Source organism: Podarcis bocagei (genome assembly GCF_964188305.1).
Source record: "Podarcis bocagei genome assembly, chromosome: 3".
Classification (NCBI taxonomy): domain Eukaryota; kingdom Metazoa; phylum Chordata; class Lepidosauria; order Squamata; family Lacertidae; genus Podarcis; species Podarcis bocagei.
The window spans coordinates 88,996,862-89,019,951 of record NC_138127.1 but is presented as its reverse complement, the minus strand read 5'-3'; the positions used below and the strand labels follow the sequence as shown (position 1 = coordinate 89,019,951).

At 39.0% G+C, this 23,090-nt stretch overlaps 1 protein-coding gene across 5 annotated transcripts in view; it reads right to left on the bottom strand.

Moving 5' to 3' along the window:
* Window positions 1-3,328: 3,328 nt before the first annotated feature.
* Window positions 3,329-23,090, bottom strand: part of PPM1B (protein phosphatase, Mg2+/Mn2+ dependent 1B) — a 45,009-nt gene continuing 25,247 nt past the window's right edge. For 3 of the 5 annotated variants that reach the window (XM_081188683.1, XM_081188681.1, XM_081188682.1), the window contains 3 exons: window positions 14,012-14,123; window positions 13,263-13,320; window positions 5,819-6,846 (listed from right to left, as the gene is read on the bottom strand). In XM_081188683.1, coding sequence (XP_081044809.1) covers window positions 6,556-6,846; window positions 13,263-13,320; window positions 14,012-14,123 — 461 coding nt within the window. In that variant the 3' untranslated portion in view covers window positions 5,819-6,555. Of the gene's footprint in view, window positions 5,192-5,818; window positions 6,847-13,262; window positions 13,321-14,011; window positions 14,124-16,301; window positions 16,532-23,090 lie in introns of those variants that run through there. The other 2 variants (XM_081188684.1, XM_081188685.1) reach the window with 2 other exon arrangements.

Genomic DNA, 23,090 nt, shown 5'->3' with positions numbered 1-23,090 from the left:
AGAAAAAATAATAATTTATTTTCTAGTGTTTGGAAGGCAACTAGCAATTGCAGGACAGATCCCATGACAGAAAAGTAATTGGTTCAACAACCACAAGATGTTTTGTGAAAGGCTCTTAAGGAAATCTGAGCATAGAGCATCAACAGATCATAATGAAGTTGATTGTCAACTTCCAATGAACACTTCAAGACTTCCCTTGCCAAAGTCATGCCAATTTTCACCATTCTTCTGTGCAATAATTCTCTGCTTAAGTGAGACTATAGTTACATTACGGTCTGGAATTTTAAAGGGATGCCCCTAGATTTCTTTTTAACTAAAACACAATATTGATTCCTCAGTATGTTTGACTTGAATATGACTCTGCTGCAGCCACCCAACTTCAAAACTGCTTTATGTGATTGATCGATGACATTTGTTATTTGGTAGCTTTGGAGATAACATTTCACCGTATAAGGAATATGACTGGATCATCATCCATGGCAGAACAAAATAAAGAATCTTGTTTAAGTGGACTGTGTCATGTTACTTTTCAGAAGAACTGTGAACCTTCAGTGAGTTTGAATGGCATCAATGATTTTTATAGGCTACCATGCTGTTTGATGTAGTGCCACATTTGCCAAGGTGAAAACAATGTGAGAAACCCAAGTAGCCAGAAGGTCTGTTCCTTATTTCAGCAATGTGTACCTTGCATAAAACTCATCTTGTTGGGAAATACAAGGACCTTGGGTTACACTGTTCTGCTGAACAAATGATGGGCAACTATTCTTTTCTGCTGGAACTCATTTGATAAAATTCAAATCATTTAAAAATCAACACCATGAATAAAAACCAAATAGGAACAATTACAAGTAACGTTTATGCTTCTGAACAGACATGCACCAGTTCCACAAATTTACAGACACCCCAGGCATCAAAGAGAAACATTACAGCTTCATTAAATGGGGGAGGCTACAGGATTTGGTAAATGAATAGAATTTTAAATCAACTAAATAGATTATATGTTCTGGTGGTGCTCACAGACCATAAAAAGCAGAAGATAGGCAAGCATTTGAAAAAACACACAAGTAAAACAGTGCTAGCACCAGAGGAGACCACGTTAATGAGGATGGAGGAGTTTTCTAATAGGCCAAAATGAAACACATGTTAAGACAAAGCAACAAGACACAACCTTTTTCTTAACTGGGCCATTTCTCATCCCTTTGTATAAATGCAACTTCCATATATTGTAGAGTGAGTTCGGATGAAATGTAAAGCTGTCCAATCTTTAACCTTCCTTTTTATATGTTAGATACATACCACCATTTCTTCTTAAGATTTCAAGATGAAATTTATGACGGCTGTGTGGATTTAAAATAATAATAATAATAATAATCCAAAGCAAAAGCTAATCAAGAGATTTAGAGCAACTCTACCGATCCAGATTTTTTTCCTAATAGTACTCTCTTTTGACATCCTAAGCAAACGAAGCCACCTGAACAGAGATGGAGCAGCTCAAGTCAGCAAGTGCTTCACAGTGGAGGCTTCACTTCAGCCAGCAGTGCAATGGCTGCCTAAGATCCAAGCCACTTGGGCTAACTGTTCCATTTGGCAATTCAAACCACAGACAGCAGCTCATTGCATGAATCTTAAAACATTTTCAACAAGCTAATGCAAATGAAATGGAATGGTGTGCACTGGTGCTATTTAAAAAGAGAGAAAGAGAGAGCCCACCTGATTCAGTGTGAGCTGCTGTACACAAACGCAAAACACCATCCACAAAATTTGAATTGCGAGGTGTCATCACACAGTTTCAAGCTTGTGATAGTTACACCTTTGATTACAACAGAAACATGTTCTAGCATTCCAAGGCTGTTTCTTCTTTGCAAAGCGGTAGACCTTACTTCCGAGTAAAATGTGCAACATTAGGCTGCATACCAAACTACTTTTCACTTTTATTCTTGATCAATGGAGCTCGTTACGCTCCAAGTCTCTGCACCGTTACTGGCAATTTAAAACCAAACACAGCAAGCAGAGGTGATAGCAGGCAGGAAGAGAAAAGGATTGATTTGGACATAAGCCAAGACTTAGCTTAAGATCATGTTTCAGCGGAACTGATGGTCTGCCAATGAAGCAAACATATCCGTAGTGTGGTTGGCAGAAAGCTGCTCTCTGGATGCATATCAGTTGTGTGAAAAAACCCAGCTTTACTCTTCAATATGGAACAATGACTAAGAAATATTCAGGTGTTTTGATGCAACCCCCTTTACATCATCTTGTTGGAAAAAGAAAAGAGAGTGGCGGAGCAACTAAGCTATAACTTAACTGGGGCTATGATATGATGCTTCAAGGAAACAATTATCCATTATAAAATGCATTAGGATTTATCCTCATGTTTTAAACTGACAGCCCACCAAACAATTTGTACAGGTAAAACAATTTAGGCTGTAATGAGTGTCTCTTGACTTTTCCCCAAACTTGGCCTACAAGATTTTGACAGTGAATTTTAGTTTATATTTGGCATGGTTATCTTGGTGAACAGACCAATCCTAGCAACATCCTTTTAAGTCTATTAGATATAAATATCAGCAATACACAAGTGAACATTTTCCAGGTTCAGAAGAATGTGATTATATTAAACCTTTAGTGTTTACTGTGGAGTGAACAAAAAGGCGTATTCTCGGGTAAGGACATATAACAGTAAAAGCTATGAAAAAGAGTGAGGATCAACGGTCTGTGTAGCATCCTTCCCCTAAGGTTTAAGAACAGGCTGGCTTTAGCATCCATCAAAATAGCTTAGACCACACAAATAGGCACTTGCCTTCTGATGTTGATGTAAATGGATCCAGCTCAGTTAGCAGAACACCTGTCAATAGCATTTCCTATGCAAAGGATCACACGCTGCACATAATGGCAATAATTCAGATTTCTTTTCCCTTCCTGTACCTTGGGAAATCATTCTTCCTAAAGTTACAACCGTCTGAAAGTAAAACTTACACCAAACATTTTGCATAATGTTCAGTAATATTTTTGCAAATACCACAGGCTGACTTCCACCAACATGTTATCAAGCACTATCACCTCAGCTTGTTTCACTTGCAGTTCAATTCATTTCTGACCTCCTGGACCAAATTTCAAGCAGTGATGATTCTCAAGAACTAGGTGCTTATACAGAGTTGTGCATTATTGATACGCAATTGTTCTTTGGAACCAAATATCACAGTAAAAGCCAGAGTTCTTATGCTCTTATAGGTCAACAGCATGCTGATCATACACCAAAAAAAAGACAGTATTTACAATCACAGAAGCAAGTAATTGTTTCGTCACTAATTCCTTTCCCACAAAACTGCGCTTCTCACTGTTTTAGCAATCCTTTATTGAAGATAACAAGTTGGTTATGTTCACTGTATTGTATGAAACATCACAATATCATACTGGGAAGGTACTATCAGTACAGGATTGGACCAGAGCAGACAGTCTGAACAGTAAACCATTTTGCATTCTTCATTCCCTAGCTTTTAAACAACCCAAAAAAAAAACCCCAGTAGGGACAAATACCTGTTAACATCATCATTTAGAACACTTTAACTTACAAGGCTAAAATCTAATGAATAAATAAAATATATTGTGGCAATAATCCTCTAGCCCCTCCCAACCGCCCCCCTCCCCCCCAAAATCAGATACACGAAGAACCAAATGATCGGGAAAACTGGCTATAGGCACCAGGTTACAAGAGTGTACATGGATCTACACTCGAGTGTGTGTATGAGGGGGAAGCTACAGAAAAATACCATGAATTTCACACAAAACCAGTTGATGACTGTCGTTAGCTTAAACTACACACAAGGGCAACTACATCCTCGTTGAAACACAGTTTTAAACAAATAGGAAAATGTTTACAAGGCATCCACAGCATGTAAATCATGTACAAATGGATACATTCAATGTTTCCCCTCCCCAATAGCTTTTATTTATTTATTTTTTAGATAAATACTTTACTCTTCTCCACTTTCAGCATTAACTGGACTCAATACATGCACAACTCAAAAAGAATTAAGAAAAAAAAATAAGGTTATTGCAAAAATAGAATTAAACTAAGAATCTTCAAGTACCTTACATGACGGCCACTCTGTACCATGCCCATTGCTTATAAAATGAAAGGTCACTGAACCCATGAAAATATCTCTAATATTTTCTTAGATTTAAAATAGATAATTTTAGCTGTATTTATAGTAATCTCAAAGTGATAATTTGAACTTTGTAAATAATGCAAACAATTAAAAATTATACCCATATTACTCGACCTCTTTTAACAGCTGATAAGAAATCAAAGGGGGGGGGACTATAGAAAACCACATTTAGAACAAAATCACAATTTACATTATAATAAAGGCAAATATTCAGCATTAAAAAAAACCTGCAGCAATGAGTGAGATGTCAAAGCAAATTACAACTAACCATAAATTAAGTTGTTTGGTTTAAAAATATTTATTCTAGCAAGAGTTTATGGATGTGTTATACACATGCGCAAAATTCTTATTGGTTTTAGATGCCTAAAATCTTCTTATATTATTGCCAAATACACTTTATCTTAAGCAAGCAGTAGGCAACATATCACAATTTGGACACTGTAGGGAAAAACCTAACAGTCTGGTAATACAGGTAAAACTGGAAAATTTAAAATAAAAAAAATACACATCCTATAGCATATTGCCCAACTGAAATGACTTTCCAAGCCCAGAGCTGCAAAAGCCTTCCATCTTGGTAAGGTGAAGTAAGTAAGTGTCTCATTACAATTATTTGCACTCAATTGTGCATTTATTGTAAGTTTTGTTAAAACATAGTGTGTCTTCAGAGTACAACTACAATCCCATGGTACTTTATGTACATTTAGTGATGTGCTCCCAGCATTATTCCTTCCTTGGTTTTTAGGGCTCAGGCTCCATAAAGATGTAACCAATGCGCCCAAGGCTGGTAAAAATACTGTAGTACAGGCAATGCTAAGAGTGGCAATATCAGAAAACACAAATATGAACAAATGATGGAAAATCCTAATAATTTCTTTCTGCCCATTTCACAAAATGTTGGAAATCCACCAGAATTTTTCCTTTGTATTGAAGAAAACTGATTAAAAGTTTTTCCCCCATTTTTCAGATTCAAAAGCATTTTTAGCAGATCTGTAAGGCTACCACGGATCTTCTAGATCGCCAGCACCCTACAGGAAAAGAAGAAGGAAACTGTTAGTGTTCTACTGGCCTAAAAATCCACACTGTCCTGAATTGCAACAAGGAATAAACATACAAGGAGGAGCTGGGACTTCTGGTTCCACAGTCTTACCAGACCATCATGCCCTCAGGCGGTTCAATCACTCTCCCTCCTCTGCTAGCCCAGGAACATAATGGCAATAAAAGAAGAAACTGCCAGGAATACGAACCATTTGAAATTGTGACCAAGCAAATTAGCCTACGCACAGTCAGTATAATTTTTTGGAAGTATGATAGCAACACCTCAAAGCAAGCCTTTCCATAAAGGTGAGCGAGCACAGCAATGGTCCTAACCCAAAGAACCCATAACCCAATACACATTTTTGTAGGTGTCAACACTATCATTTTTACATTCCAATGTGTAAACAAGTCAGTTATCCAATAGCAGAAAACTTAATAAAAGGAGCAAATATTATTTGCCCAGGAGTATCACTTCTGAAATAAAAGTTGTTCAGCGAGTTAAAACTTAATACAAATAAAGATCACTCTCATATGTTAACAAATTAGATATTACACATTCTGCTCTGTTTGATGACAACTTGAACTACTCCAAACTGCTTAAATAAAGTCAATATGCATTCAGATTATTCCACACATATTTTATTTGGTCATAATAACTCATGTACTAAACACTAATGGTCAATACATTTTATCCATTGGATACATAGGTGCTATAAGTGCATCCTGAATACAATTTCAGAAAATCAGGTACAGATGATATAGTCCAAATTACAGCCTGACATAACACCGTATATTTTAATATAATGACTAACTTAACATGCCTTAAAACTTAAAGGGCTAATATTCCTTTGACATAACAAGAACTATTCACAATACAAACATGCAATATCTACATCACCGTAATAAGTAAAAGAAAGTGAGTTATAATTAACACACTGTTAAATGCTGGATTAAGGTGACAATTTTAGGCTCTACCAATTTAATGAAAACCACAGAAGTTATAGCTTTCACTTGAATGCATTTACAATATGACATTCTTCTTAGACTATCAAATTCCAGCCCAACGCCATGAGACTAAAATCCGCAGAAACCTCTTGACCAATGTACAAGAATTTTGCTGCTCTGCTTCCTGCCATGCATGCAGAAGACAAGCAGTAACAATGCCAACGCAAGCAGCAGTTCTCGGGAAGAACTCTCCAACACACAAAACACACAGAGAGAAGAATACCTTTTATGCATTTAGCATGTACAAATAAATTTAAGAGGAAAGCTAACTGTCTAAGATGTAACAAATAGCAAGAGACCAAGACATTATAATCGCTAAACCATCAATTGTGTGAAAAAAATGAAGGTATTACAACTTTTTAGCACCCTGTTCATCGCCCATCTCAGAATCTTCTTGAGCACTCTGCTCACTTTCTGCTTTGGTGTCTGTCTCTTGGTCACTGGATCCATCAGAGGAATCTGAAGTAGAGGCTGTAGCCGATTCATCAAAGCCTTCTTCTCCCTGCATTCTAGCTAGCCTGTAACTAATCAGCACGTCCTCCAGAAGGTGGCGGTAGTTCCCCCTATGAGTAATTCTCACTTGTCTGAGAGCTTCCACCAACTTTCCCTGTGTTCCACCTTCTGCGGCTTCGCCAGGGTCCTTATTTAAGATTCAAGACCCCAGAATCAGTGGTTAAACTAGGATATTTCTAAATTTATTAATACATTAGACAAGCTATGAAGAATCTCTAGAGTTCTATGGTCTAGAAGTAAACTTTCAGCCAGTCTTAATGAGCCTTGGGGAGAACACTTATAGAAGTTAAGTGTCCTAAATGCTTATGGTTAAAGGAAGTTTATTAATTGTGAAAAAGCAATGTGGAACCAGATCTTCCTATTCTGCCATTTCATGGGCATTTTGTTCACTCAAGACAGTTGCAGATGGCTGGATAGCATATATAAATTAAGACCTTTAAATGTAAATTATATACCACTGGTGCTTTGAAACACAGCAAAAACAAAATAAAAAACTGTGAACAGCTTAAGTAAAATGAGTTCCTACTTATCTTGTTTAGGAAAGAGATACTTTAGGTGTAATTGAGTAAGTCACATGAAGTTGCCAATGGAAAACTTCTTGCCAATTGGGTGCACTCATGGGAAGACTGTAACACTTCTTTCAGAGTGAAGTACAAGCTAACTCTCCACAAAAGTACAAATCTATCGAGATATGTAGATGGCATTGTGAAAAGAACTTCGTTTTAATTTACAAATTCTTCAAAATATATCCCCAGAATTCAAGAACCAAAAGGCACTTTAATTATAAGTCTTCTGAATGTTATGACTTTAAGATTTAGTATTCTTAGAACACTAAAACTAGATTCAGGGCTGGCAAAAAGTGGTACTTTACACAGATTTTTCAATTCACTGCCACTGGATTTGTTGGCAACCTTAAACTTAGGTCCTTTTAAGATGGAGTTGAGAACCATCAGTGGCTACTAATTGTGATGGCTATATGATGCTTCCAGTATCCGGGGAGGCCTGTATTTTAAATATTAGTTGCTAGGCAACAACTGCAAGAAAGGGCTACTACCATCCTTTGGCCTGGATCCAGCATGGCTCTTAATGCTCATTATGTTTGATTACCTGTGCCTAGTAATATAAAGGATCTTTGATGAGACATACAGCTCTGGGATTGTCAACATAGCACCCGTGGGCACAGATGTGCTCACCAAGACCCTCACTGGCACCTGCTGGCATCCCCACACTGATTACAGTGCTTATAGGGCTTAAAGGCTGCTTTCTATTGTAGACAACAGAATACTTCTTTCAAGCAAAGCTTTTGCATGGGGGACCTTTGGAGGGTGGCACAGCTAGGGAAGGAAGGCTTAACTCTCTCTGCCTAGCTGTGACACCCCTTCACAAACACAATTAAGCTTTAAACAAGCCTCCTGCAGGAACAAATGAAATGTTTTTTCCAAGCCTAACTGCAATGGGGGAGGAGTAACTGGGAGGGAGACAGCTAGCCCTTCTCTCCACAGTTGTGACCTAAAAAATTGCCCCAAGGGGGCAATCCTTCTACTTAAAGCCTGATTGCGAGGAGGGGGGAAGTGGGGAGGGGGTTGCGATGAGTGTGTGGTACCCACAATAGTTTCTATAGTTTCCAAATGTGCCCATTGGCTCAAGAAGGTTGGAGGTCCCTGTTATAGCTGAAAGTAGCAAAATATGCCTCTCAAAGCAGGCAAAGTGTCCTTCCCCAGACACGTATGTCACAAGGGCTTAGCAGTAAACCCTCTGACTTTATCAACAAGGAATCATGCCCAATTCAAAATCACTGGTATTGCAAATTGGCCCATTCCAAGGAAATGGTACCTAATTCAGAGGCTTTTTCTTAGGCCTTTTCATTGGGCCTAAGTATTGATCCTCATACTTAGCTAAAGTATCCTCATACCTTAGCTAAGCCAAACACACTATAAAAACTGATTAAGGACAAATGAGAGGCAATAGCAGCAGTGCTGTGTGTTTAAGCACAGAACTACCACTATTGTGCAGACACAGTGGCAACCCATTCTGAAAACAAAAAAGGGGTGTGTGACACTACCAAGTAGAGAACCTTCCTCTACCAACAGCTAACCTCCCAGATGTCCATCTACAGAAGCTCTTTTCTGCCAGCCAAGCACTTTTACCATCCCTCTTGCTGTGCCCCATCTCCCATTTGCACCTCAAACTCACATTCTCATTATGACCACAAGCAACTCAAAACGTGTAGGATCATCACAGGAAGGTGACTGCATCTTGGAATACAAGAAGCTGAATATACTGTTCTGTTTCAGGAAACTTCAGTGAAACTTCATTCTTTTTGATGAGGTTTCTGCTGGTTGTACCCAGAACAAACCAAAATTAAAGGGGAGGGACCTTAGCTGAGTCGTAAAGCACATGCTCAGCATGCAATGGTCCCGTCTCCAGGGAGGGCTCGGAAATACCAGTCTGAACATTCTAACAACTATTCCTTTGATGGTTCTTTCAGAAACTGTAGCTACCCAATTAGGTAAAGGGACCCCTGACCATTAGGTCCAGTCGTGGCCGGCATACAGCTTCCGGGTCATGTGGCCAGCATGACTAAGCCGCTTCTGGCAAACCAGAGCAGCGCACGAAAATGCCGTTTACCTTCCCGCCAGAGCGATGCTTATTTATCTACTTGCACTGGCATGCTTTCAAACTGCTAGGTTGGCAGGAGCAGGGACCGAGCAACGGGAGCTCACCCCGTCGCGGGGATTCGAACCACCAACCTTCTGATCGGCAAGTCCTAGGCTCTGTGGTTTAACCCACAGCGCCACCTGCGTCCCTTGCTACCCAATTAGGAAAATATAAAATGTCAGCCATTGATACCACCTCCTCACATGAATCATGAGTCCCAAATACCTCGAGACTGAGGGTTGTAGCCAACTAAGTTTTACTCAGACATCCTTTAATTCCAATGACTCTACCAAGTTCATCACATTCCATTAATTGCAATGGGCCTACTCTGAGTTTAACTAACACTAGATACAACCCTAAGCTGCTCTGAACTTGGATGACATGAAGAACTATTATGCATTAATTTTGCATCCAAAGTGCTCCAAGTTTTCTAATGGTAAATTCTAATACAAAACTAAATTCAGCAAGTTACCCAATATTCATATGAAATTAGGAGAGAAAAATAGAACGCAAAAAAAGCAAACCTATGAAAAATATGTTTCCAGGAAGGAAAACAGATTTTCTCAGATCTGGATATACACCATTAGGACAGATAACCAGATATGTCAAATGTATTGTAAGTAGTTTGAGAACTGGCCTTGATAGATTTCTTTTTTTTTTTTTTTACAGTGAAGTAGTATTCACAGAGTGCACATATATTAATGTGAATTGATACTATTTCTCATTCTGCAGTCAGACTATGATCTTGTCATGTTTTCTTTATTATGGCTTTATTATGGCTATAAATGCCAGATATTTCTGAGTGTTGTGGGCCAATTCAGCCACATAAATAAACGGCTTCGGCCCAGTATACCTGAAGGAGCGTCTCCACCCCCATCGTTCTGCCCGGACACTGAGGTCCAGCGCCGAGGGCCTTCTGGCGGTTCCCTCATTACGAGAAGCGAAGCTACAGGGAACCAGGCAGAGGGCCTTTTCGGTGGTGGCGCCCGCCCTGTGGAATGCCCTCCCATTGGATGTCAAGGTGATGGACAACTACCTGACATTCAGAAGACATCTTAAGGCGGCCCTATTCAGGGAAGCTTTTAATGTATGATATTTTAGTGTTTTTTGGTTTCTGTGGAAGCCGCCCAGAGTGGCTGGAGAAACCCAGCCAGATGGGCGGGGTACAAATAATAAATTATTATTATTATTATTATTTCAATACTGAAGTAAGTGGGGCATCTGTTAACATTGCATTAATTGCAACACAAGGAAGCCTCCACACATTATGTCACAGAATTAAGCAAAGAAAATACATACTAGGCCTGTAAAAACCCACAGAGCAGGTGAGATTTCTAAGCCTTTATCAGAAATTGGAAACCTTGGATTTTAAATCTACTGCTTCTTGTATTTTTACTGTTGCTACGATAATTGCTTTTGTTTCTGATGTTTTTGATCTGTTTTATATTTGTTTTATGGTTCTCTTTTGTAGGCTATCTTGAAAATATGGATTAATAAAATTATGTTGTTGTTGTTTTTTAAAAAAGTGAAACCTTGCACTCTTTCCCAGTTTCTATCTCACTTGTTCTACATTCACCATGACCCTATTCCGAACCACCAAATCTGAGAATTCAGCATAACACTGAAAAGCTCAATTAAGGTTCCTAAAATCAGAGCAAGAAGCAGCTGGATGGGCCCATAACTCTGTGCAGAACAGTCTACATTAGTGGGAGAAACTACTGTTCTTGCTTCATAACTCTGAAAAAGCACATTCTTTGACTGCAAAAGGAACTAAGTTCAATTAGCACCATCTCCAGATTCGGCTGAGACTTTCCCACAACTGCAACCCTGGTAGACAATGGTGAACTAGATGGAACAATGGTGTGACTCAGTATAAATCAGTTTCATTTGCTTTGGGAAACACAGAAAACACACCTCCTATGCTATTATGAGAGTACAAAAAACAGAAGTTCTGATCTACTCTATCCTTGAAGGGGAAATGTCAATGAATACATTATTAGCGCACAAGAATGTATTCATGTGGATCAATGTGATAACACACTTTTTAATAACTGAAGGAAAGAAAAATGGGAAAACCTCACGAACAGCATTTCAAGACCAAGGCTGAGAACAGAAAATCTACCGTATTTTTCGCTCTATAAGACGCACCAGACCACAAGACGCACCTTGTTTTTGGAGGAGGAAAACAAGAAAAAATAATATTCTGAATCTCAGAAGCCAGAACAGCAAGAGGGATCACTGCGCAGTGAAAGCAGCAATCCCTCTTGCTGTTCTGGCTTCTGGGATAGCTGCGCAGCCTGCATTCGCTCCATAAGACGCACACACATTTCCCCTTACTTTTTAGGAGGGAAAAAGTGAGTCTTATAGAGCAAAAAATACGGTAATTCAATTGCAATTAATGGGACTTTCTTCCAAGTGAATTTATTAAAAAATTACATTAAAAATGCTTATTTCAACAAACTAGAGATTGTGTACTTTTAGCACATTTTAATTAAGCTGTTCACATTAGCACACATTTATACAAGCCAATTTTTGAGAAACACACCTTTTACTATGCATTGTCTAGGTTATTCTGTATTCTTCTCTGCAGTTCTTACAGGCATTTACAATTCACATTTCCATATGAAAGTTTAGCTAACTAAGCACAACACCTATGCCAAAACTAAAACAGAACACAGCATACCAAATTCACTCTTTGGGGCCTAGATTACTTTGTTGGGAGCTCTGAATACTCATGGCTCAAAGCTTAAGCTATTTTACATTACATAGTAAAGTTAGCTTACTGAAATAGCACAGCGTTATTAAATGTAGGTGGAGTCAGGAAATAAGAAACTTGTGATTCCTTGCAAGCCTATACACCTTGCCAAGGATGTCTCTGACAGGGAAATCTAGATATGCTAAGAAAGCCTGGGAAAGTATTTTGAAACTTGTATACTAGTAGTGAAATTAAGATTCCTAGTTTGCCAATTCTAAGTAGAAAACAAAAGAGTCCAATTGGCTTTCATAGAAAACAGTTGGATCACTGGGAGAAAACTAATTAAGTATTCAAACCATAGCATCAGGTCTTACCTAAATTATCTCACTGTACTATTCCCACAGAAACCAGTGTTTCATATCACTTAATCATAAATAGCCCCTCTCTTACTGTGTGCATAAAGGCAGAGGGCCTTTATTGTGGTGGCACCTCAATTTTGGAACACCTTCCCCCAAGGAGGTTTGATTGGTGCTGACACTACAATCTCTCAGTACCAGGGTGATATATAATAATAATTTTATTAGTTACACCCTGCCCATCTGGCTGGGTTTCCCCAGCCACATATTTGTATATACATTTTACATTTATTTTATGACCTCTACTTAATAGTTCCTATTTGTGTGTTTTTTCATGGCTTGAACAAATGAGTTGTTATTATTAATAATAATATTATTATACACTATCTTGGAATCTACTAGTTGAAGGGTGGTTTAGGAATTTAAAATAAATAAATGTATCCACTTGATCACCCTATTGCCTTTCTACTAGGCAAGATGGCACAACCAATTAAATTGTACCTAACAGGAAGACCAGTTGCATTTTTGGTAAAGGCCTAACAAATGAAGAAGTCTCAACATTAGGTGTCACACATTTATGTCTGTCTCTCACCTATTTACTGTAAGCATATAGTATTAAAGAAATGCTTATATTGGTGACCCTGCATTCTGGTATAGAGCAATAGCAGCAGTTTGCTTCTTCAGAACAAGACATCCCAGGAGGATCCATTAACCCTTAAAATTCAATGGTGGCATGGAACAATGCACTTGCAAACACACAGTTATAACATCCCCCACTGAAATATTATAATTTACTTGCATCAATAAATGCTATCAATCAAATGTAGAACTTACCCCATCATTCTCTCTGTGTGGGTTCAGCCTGTTATAAACAGCTTCAATAATATTTCGCCTAGACAAAGGTAAAATTCTAAGTTATGTTTTGAGCAGGTTTTCACATACAAAAGTAAACAATCTGCTCTATTAGTTAAGATGGCTAAACAGCGGGAATCTATTGTCCTCCTGCTCTGCTTATAGACTTCCCAATTGGTGGCCAGAAATTCTGCCAACGGCACTGTTTCATGAGCTGTTGTGTAAATGTGCAAAACACTGGCTACATGGAAGACATTCAACAATTTGCCTTCCCTACATGCCATTCTGAAAGACAGCTCCAAAGCACTTTTGCTGAAGTGGCTCTTAGGTTTACAGTGTGGTCTTGGGCACACTCTTCCTCCTCAAGCCTACCTACCACACACAGCGTTAAGCTAAAATGCATCTCTGCCATGTCTTAAAGAAAGGGTGGGATAAAAATACAACTGAAACTGTTGGCTTCTGCAAGTAGTTAAAAAAAGATGCAGCAATAACTATATGCCCATGCCATACATTTAAATTAGTCACAAAGGAAGATTAAAATACATGCATGTGTCAACAAGCTCAGCCCAGCTTTCCTCCATTCAGATGTGTGGGAGTGATGATTGAATTACACTTTTATGAAATGAATAGCATGTAGAAGACAGGCTGAACAATTTAGCAATATAGGATGTGAGCCTGTATACACCGTTTCAAAGCCATAATTAAGAGTTTCAATGACATTCTGCACTTACTTGCCAGCTAGACCACCTCCTGGTGGTAAGTTTGGAATATTCTCTGCAGACAAAATGCGCATTACATGAGCAAGATCCGGCATTCCTTCTTCGCCCGACTTCTCCATAATTTCTAGTTAAAAGAAAATGCTCAAATTATTACAACCAAGAGGAGACACAGAAAACCCTACACGTGATACTCAATGCAAATATCTCAGACCTGGTACAAATACACGTGCACATCAAGAACTTGAGCTATTTTTGTATATAAAAATGTTACCTGCGTGAAGGTGTAGCAAAATAATACACTCAATAAAGTGTTTCGCAACATGTAGCAATTGTTTTCCATATATTTAAAAAAACGGATGGACAACTTGTTATTTTAGTATCAGTCTGAAAGGTTGGCTGTGTTCCAAACGAAAGAGATTACAGCAAAACTTCAATGCATTAGCCTATACTGTGGGATTGTATGTGTACATTCCTTACTTTTGGGCATCAGTCACCCATGCCCTTCGAAAGCAAGCATTACAAAATGACCACTAACAAAGGGTATGTGTGTGGAGAGGAGATGCCGAGCACCTAGTATACGGAAGGCAATAGTTCTGTGTTCATGCCCACTTAGAAAATTGAGGAAGTAGTGCACAATCCAACACTGATTAGGTTGGAGAACAGAATCCATAGGAATATTCCTGTTTTACTGCTCATATTAGAGGGAGAAAAAAATTACCAAGGTCAGCATAATTCTCCAACTTAGAAATGCCTGACTACACAGCTAAAGTGATCTCAAGTAGACATTTTCGGGCTTCTCAAATCTCATTCCCGATCTGGAGAATTCAACTTTATAGTATTTTGTACATGGCTGCAATGCAGTCATGGTCTCTCCCAAATAATGGCAGATGTACGCACAGGCACCTACAAACACTTCTGCAAGGTGTTCTATTTGCTATGGAAACTCTTGTGTGTAAAATCTCATTTGCACAGTTATTATGATCCTGACGTATTTTTAAATTATACAGTAATCTAAATAGGAAACTGCATATTGGACTAGCAGTGCAACTTCTAAGAAACATGTAGAACAAGACGCTCTGAAGCTTCACAGCTAGATCTTCTCTCACACCGATTCCATGTCTGGAGTTTTAAAATTTCATCTGTCCCGAGCAAGACTGCCTATCTAGTTTATCTAGTAATATTTTTCCGGTTTTCATTACCATTTAGAGAACTGCATTTTCCTTTCATTCTTCTACCTTTTTCCTTCAACCTTCTTTCAGAATTGCTTATTTATTTTGACATCCAGCTCTCTGGCTCCATTCTTCCACTCTACACTTCCTTTTATCATCACTGTCACTATGATGCTTACCTACATTCCAACAATACCTTTCTATCCTCAATGAAAAATATCAGCTAATATATTAAAGGATTCTATTCTTCAATGAAAACTGACAGAAGGTTCAATCAACAGCCTGGTGGCTTTAGGTGGGAAATATATTCAACAGAAGACAATGTTGTATAAGCAGTTTTCAACTGGCTTTTTCCGGCTCCACCTTCACACACCTCCCCCCCCCCCGTTGCTTCATCATATTAAAGACCCCCAATAAAATATAGCCATTACCCTTGTAGTTACTCTAGAGCTTACTTGGACTCCCATGATCAAGCTATGCTCAACTATAGAAGTATTAGCGCAAGAATTCTTATTATTTGCCTTCACATTTCAACCACATCCAGTTCAAAATCCAGAAAGATCAAATAATAGCAGTTAATGTGCTGATTTATAGAATAAGGAAATAAAACAAAAGAAAGAAAGCTGCAAATCAAGAGTGGGTCAGTTAGACATTCTTCCACAACAAAAGGAAGTACACATGATTGCTGACTACTATTTATAAAAGTGCATTTAAGCTGAAGGTATTTTCTCTTCACTGTATCTTTACACTATAGATACTCTTTTCATCTCTTTTCAACTGGTTGACTATATTCACATAAATGTACACAAAACTATGGAAAGAATAGTTTTGTTGTTTTCAAAGGTGATGTGCAAGTTCCAAAAACACCCCTCAAACACCCCCCCAACTTGGTAACATGTGAATTCTTGATTAAACCTGAAAGGTTAATTTAAACACCCAATGCAAATAAAAAAATCTAAGTTACTCTATGAAGCTTTCTAACACATTCCCTTGTTACATGAAGTCAAGAAATCATATTGCCCCAAAGGATTTTCTGCAATCCTGTTCTGTGAAAATTTATGCAAAACTACAATCTCTACAACTCTTGGACCACAGTTCCAATTCAAGCTACTTAATTAAGGAAACAATAGACATTTGTCAATGGCCAGAGTATTTATTGGAATTAGGCAAAATCTGAAGTGAAAGAAAAAAGTAAGGGAAAAATAAGTCTGCTCTTCTGCATTCTCTTCTGTTTTCTTTATATTCTTCTATCTTGAAATAAAAGTCCTTCAATACTCTAACTCTCATTTCTTGTCAAGTATGTGTCACTTAAAGTTGTTACAGTTCATCCAACGTACAGGACATTGAATGACTTGGGCAATTCCTGTAGAGAAAAAATCAAAAGCAGCACACATAGGGTTGAAAAAATATGGGTAACTTATTATGTTGAATATTTTGGCTTAACACTATACATGAGCTATCCTGTATATGAAATTGCCTGTGGTAATAAAGATCCCCCCCTTTTAATCGGTTTGATGCATCATGAACTATGGTATATTTTGACCATATTACATCTTAGAAGTGCTCAGCCTAGTGGCCAGACAAAGGTAAATATTCCACTGTAGGAAATAATGCATTTTATTGCAATTACCAAACAGAAGTTCTTCCTGAAAAACGTAACAAGCTAGGCTTTTAAACTTCCGAAGTTTTGCGGCACATGGGCCCGGTTATGAAGCAGAGTACAGAAATGATACTAAAAATCTCCTTACTTTGTGCACCAATGGAATGGATCCCCCTAGACTGGGGACAAGAATTAAATTCTTTAGCAAGCTTCCCAATAGTACGAGCACTTCATGAAAGGGCCCTTCACAAAGTCCCTCTTGCAACAAGTTTTGTAGTATAAAATGTAATGCTACAAATCCCCACAATGTGGGACCAAGCAAGCACTGATTGTAGCAAATGTATTTAGACATGTAAATGCCACAAACATTTGAGCCCATTAAGTTTCTTGGTTGTTAGGAAAAGCACCTATAAAGCTCAGAAGCATGGCCTAACAACCACTACCTTTGGAGAAGAGTTAAGTAGGGGAATGTGCTGTCAGTGTGGATTCTTGCACAAGTTTACAGAACTACAGGCTGGTAAGTGGCTTACTTGCTCACTTCAGGCCATTCAACCAACTTTACCACAAATGAAGTAAGGTTAACTTAAATATGAATACTTTTAATCAATAGGGAAGTGCTCAGCCATCCTCTTACAAGTATACTAGAGAAGCCAAGCTTCCACCACCACTCTTTAAGGAAACTAGTGTCTTGTAAGCAGGAGTAGAAAAACTAGCACAATAGCTTCCATGAGTTGCCTTTACTGTTTTGCAAATTTAGTAGCAATTATTTTTTCCTCTAACTACACTTTCATATTTTGAGTTCTGTCCTCTGAGGATGCAACTTTCAAGAAGAATGTAAGTTACCAAACAAATATTTAAAGATAAAGAACTTCCAAATTTAGTATTAATTGGAAACTCCTGGTCTATGACAGTAATAAACTGATGATTTTATTAACTGAATTTTGTACAATTTAGTTATAAACAATTTAATGCCAGTTCTATATGCATGCCTTTCAGGTTCAAAATACTTATTTTACAAAAGGTGGAAACTCACCCAATTCAGAAAGTGATAGATATATTGAAATGTAAGATTCCCCCTGAATTCCTGATTATGATTTACATTACTTTCTTTGTCTAATAAGACAAAATGCATGAAACTCAACTTACCTTTATACTTAGTTCTCAGATTTTCCCCTTACACACAAACCATTCTGGCTAAGCCTCTCACATAAACTTCTCTATACCACAATAATCTTAACTTCAGTGTACCTGCTAATAACAGAGTTTATATTGGGAATAAATAGATGATATGTTTGGCAGGTTGTTGTGAAAGTTTTCATTCTTCTCAAGATTAAAGAACCACACTGAAACATCAAGGAGGTTTTTGTGGAAATCTAGTCACTATATAGCCACTGTGAACTAATTTTCATTTCGCATGCCATTTGTAAACATATTCCATTGCAGAGGTTGTTCTTGGGAACTTAAAGGTAAAGGTAAAGGGACCCCTGACCATTAGGTCCAGTCGTGGCCGACTCTGGGGTTGCGGCGCTCATCTCGCTTTATTGACCGAGGCAGCTGGCATACAGCTTCCAGGTCATGTGGCCTGCATGACTAAGCTGCTTCTGGTGAACCAGAGCAGCGCACTGCAAGTCTTGGGAAGTTACAGGCCTGAACTTATTCAGTTGCCCTACCCCTAACTCCCCTGCGGCCAACCAGATCTCCATGAGATACCCACAAGCAGAATATGAGCAGTGACAGCCTCTCCACTTGCAATTCCCAGCAAATGGGGCTGTGAGGCATGATCCCTCCAACAGTGAAGATAGAACATAGCATTATACACCATGAGTCCTGTCTCACTCCAGCAACTACTATGAAGAACTGGAGAATGGCCTCTGTCTGAGTGGAACAATCTAGGGGTAAGCCTAGGAACAACCATATACAGTAGCACTTGCAAGAGGGGGGACATAGGATGCAGCATGGGATGGGATCCTCTCCATGATGCTATCTTTTTTTCCCAAATGGAAAATCATCTAGCCTGAATGCACAATTTTCCAATCTGCCAGACTTCCTCCTTCCTTGCTTTCATATATGCAATAACAAAATAACTTAACTTTCTTCCCCATTTTACTGCCCATTCACTCAGTCTGGAGAATCCTTTGGAATCCTGTCATAATCTTTGTGTATTAGTGTCTCTGAACAATTTTTACTATCATCGGCAAACCTGGTTGCCTCTCTGCTCACACCTAATTCTAGATCATTTCTGAACAAGTTAAAAAGCACAAGTCCCAGTACTGACCCTTAGGGGACTCCACTTTCTTCATTTGGGAAGCTGTCCAAGTAGGTCTAAGGTAGCTTCCTGCTACCTAACCAAATCCTGATCCACAAGAGGACCACTCCTCTTATTCAATAACTGCTAAATTTACTTAGAAGTACCTTGCTGGAAGCTTTTTGAAAGTCCAAGTACACTATGTGAAGTGCTTGTAGACACTCATATGATTCTGAAAGATTACTGAGGCAGGACTTGCCCTTGCAATAGCCATGCTGGCTCTGCTTCAACAAGACTTGTTCTTCTATATGCTTTATTTTATATTTAACAATACTTTCCACCAATTTCCCCAGAAGAGCCATTAAGCTGTCGCACATTGTTTACATGCAAGTTCTGTTGGTGGCCCTACCCTTGACATCTATGCACTGAGCATGTGTAACTATACAGAAGAAACCAATGACTAGAGACTTTCAGATTCCCCTGTGTAGACATCCACACCCAGTGAATGGATCTGGGGTGTGGTCAGACTTGGGAACCTTCTGGACATGGGGGTAGGACACTTCTACAAATCTAACATATCAAACAATTAACATGTATTATTTGTGCTTCCCCTGCCGACTAGGATTGTAAGGAAGGGATTGCTGGGCAGGTGCAAACCATAGTTCTCCAGGCTGAAGGCAACAGTACAAGCCTCATTCCTATAGTACCAAACATGGCATGGTTCTGCATGTGAACTGACCTAGATGAGACACACAATCTTATTTTCTCAACAACATGCAAAGGTGCAAAACCAGGTAAGCTTATATAGGACTTTGTGACACAGTGGTCGATAAACAATATAAATTATGCTAGACAATCAGGTACATTTGGGTAGCCATGGGGCCCTCCAAGTGATGTTGGACTCAATTCCCTTCAGTTCCAGCCTGCAAGTCTCACCCCGAGAAGGACAAACTAGCCAACCCACTTAAAAAAAAAATGAAGATAGCACCCAGATTAACATTCTCCAAGAACCAAAACCAAGTAGGCAGATGAAGTAGGTGGCTGACTATGCTGAACATTTAATAAACTTGGTATATTCAGCAAAAAGTGCTTAACATTGAGACAAAATACTGCAAGGCGTGTGCACATGGTGGAACCTTTGTGTGGGCAAAACTGATCCCATCATGAGTCACACTGAGCCACATGAGTGAGAAACCTGAACCAAATGTCAGTGGTTTGTAAAGATGACTTGTTAATTTGAGCAAGCTAAAACTAAGGGTAACCCCAGGAAGTTATGTCTATTATTTTGACTCTATTTTAAACGGAGAATATATTTATCCATGTTTTATGTCTGTGCTAATAGGATTTTACTGTATTTGCAATGACCTATGTCTACAAGCAACAGATATTTATTGGAATTGGATTGGGAGGGACCACAGATTGTGTACCCACAACTGCTGCTGACAAGCCTATCCACCACCATCAAGACAACTCCACCATGCTTCTGGCTAGCCCACTCTCCTATTCACTAGCCATGCTTCCTTTTCTGATGTCAAAGTGGCAGCAACTCAAGTACACTCTGGCATGCCCACCCCAAATATGTTTGAGGAGGGGTGGGACTGTAGCTCAGTGCTACATCATCTGCTCTGCATGTAGAAGATCCAGTTTCAATCCCTGGCATTTCTGGATGTAGCCAAGAAAGATTCTTGTCTGAAACTCTGGAGAGTCAGTCTGTGTAGGCAATACTGAGCTAAAACAGTGGCCTCACCTAGTATAAGGCAGCTCCCTATGTCTTGAAGGGGCCTTTCACCTGCACTGCTGCTGCTTTCCATAGCGGTGGCAAATACTGTTTAAAGTAACTTTAAACATTTATAGTTACTTTTAAACAGTATTTGGCACTACTGCAGCAAAGCAGCAGTGTAGGACCCCTTCTTCTGAGCACTGAGATCAGAGGTGGTTTCAGGGCAACACAATCAGTTCCCCAGAGCAGAAAGTGCAGCCAGTAAGCACTTGCCCAGCTACGGGAAGGTGGTGTGGGAGTCCTGAGGGGGTCCTATAGTTTCCTTCCCAAAGCCTAGTTAACACTTACCCAGCTTTGGAGAAATGGGAAGGCCCTAGGAACCCACTGGAGCCCTCATGCCCCCTTTCCAAAGCCCAGGATGGCAAGAGAGTTGAGAGGGGGCACCTAATTTTGGTCTAGCTCAAGGCACCATAGTACCAAAGTCTGTCCCTGCTGAGATTCCCAGGACTGTAAGCTGGAGAGAAGGAGACCACAGTGGGAAGTGGACAGCTAAATTTCACGTTGACCTAATCTTAGGCTGTGAATTTTCCAGCTGAATTAGTCTATATATTTTTCCAATGCCATTTCCATTCCTGATTCAGACAGGACTCAAGGTACCCTGGTAATGGTATAAACACATATTTCTACAGTTCAAGAACTGCACAAAGTTAAGCAACTTGGGCATATTAAGTAACACCCATCCAGATAATAATTTTCCATTCCATTCCACCCAAACGCTATGCCATATTTTCTACAGCATTATGACCAGACTGTATAATAAATCAACTAACTGCTCGATTACCTGCAAGTGTCCCTAAAAACTAATGTTTTTAAACAATAACTTATCTGAATGTAGTACTTTTTAGTACTTGAAAAAGCTCATCCATGCACTGTTCTAAGAACTATCATAGACAATATTAATACTAAATAAAAGATTTCATTTAACCCTTGGAATAGGTACTGTCATGAAGACATATTTCATCATCCAGTTGATCATTATTCACCCCATTCCAACTCACAAAACTCTTTCACCACACTGTTAAGGACAACAAACACATTTAATTTTGTACCCAGTCAGGATCTGCAAGGAAGCTTGAGAAGCTAATAAAAACCAGTTTACAACCAACCATTAGCTCAGACAATGTCAAGTATTGTATCCAGGGGAACTTCTAGGAGTTAAATGAAGAGATTCCAAGAAAATGTTTGATAAGCAGGTCAATTCTGCAAGCTTACTGGGCGATGCTTTCAAGATACATCCTTTAACAGTACATTGCAATAGTTAAATCAAGGAAGCAAACAGAAAAAAACTGAAAGCCCCATACACAGATGACCCAAACAATTTTGTTGATTGTTCAAATAAGACAGTGGCCCTTTGAATTCAATGTTACATCTGCCTCTTCAGTAGGTGCTTTAGAGCATGAAGTGTGGAGCGTAGCCAAGTACCCTAAACCAGTTCCCCCCATTATCAATACAGACAGGAACCAAGCCATCTAACTAGGGATCCCTTCAGCCTATCCTGGTCAATAAGTGAGAGCAATGCCTGCTGAAACCTTCATGGTCAATAAGGGTGAAGATATCTAATGGCTGGGGGGAGGGAACATTAATGGCGGCTCATAATAAAGATTGAAGGTTTATGTAAAAAGAAATCATACATATTTACAATACTCTATACGAGGTGCAGACTTTAGCTTCACATGGTGCATTTTTTACTGTTTGGTCACAGAGTTTTAATCTTTTTGCTACTGAGTACAAGCAAGGTGTGCAGACCTGAGTTATCAAACATGGTTACGTGAGCAGAAACATATACTTGGTTGAAGATGCTGTCAACACATCTCCACATCTTACTCCATTATCAGAGGTGATGTGGACAACTTTTCTGATCATTATTTCCATGGAATTTTTTTTGTTTCATAAGTTCATTACTGCAAATACAGTATTAGGCAAGATTGGCAATTTCAAAATTGTAACTATCATTTTTTAGGTCCTCATGCCTTGCAAGTATGCCTAATTCTTTGGTTTTCAGTTTAAACGGTTTTCAGTAGCTTTTGGCCATATCCAATGCTGCTGTTTCACTAGAACAGCACTTTCACTTGTGCAGAAGGACTTTTGACTCTTTCCTGTCCCCTACAACTCCCCACACCGCCTCAAAATCTGCTCCAGAGGATTGGATGACCCTCTGGAGCAGATTTAGAGGGTGTTCCACTGCACAAGTGCAACTCCACAAGCAGAGCACTGGATAACACCCTTCCCCCCACCTTAAATTACTACAACACGAGGGAAATATATGTTATTGTACTTTAAATTTTTACAATTACAGT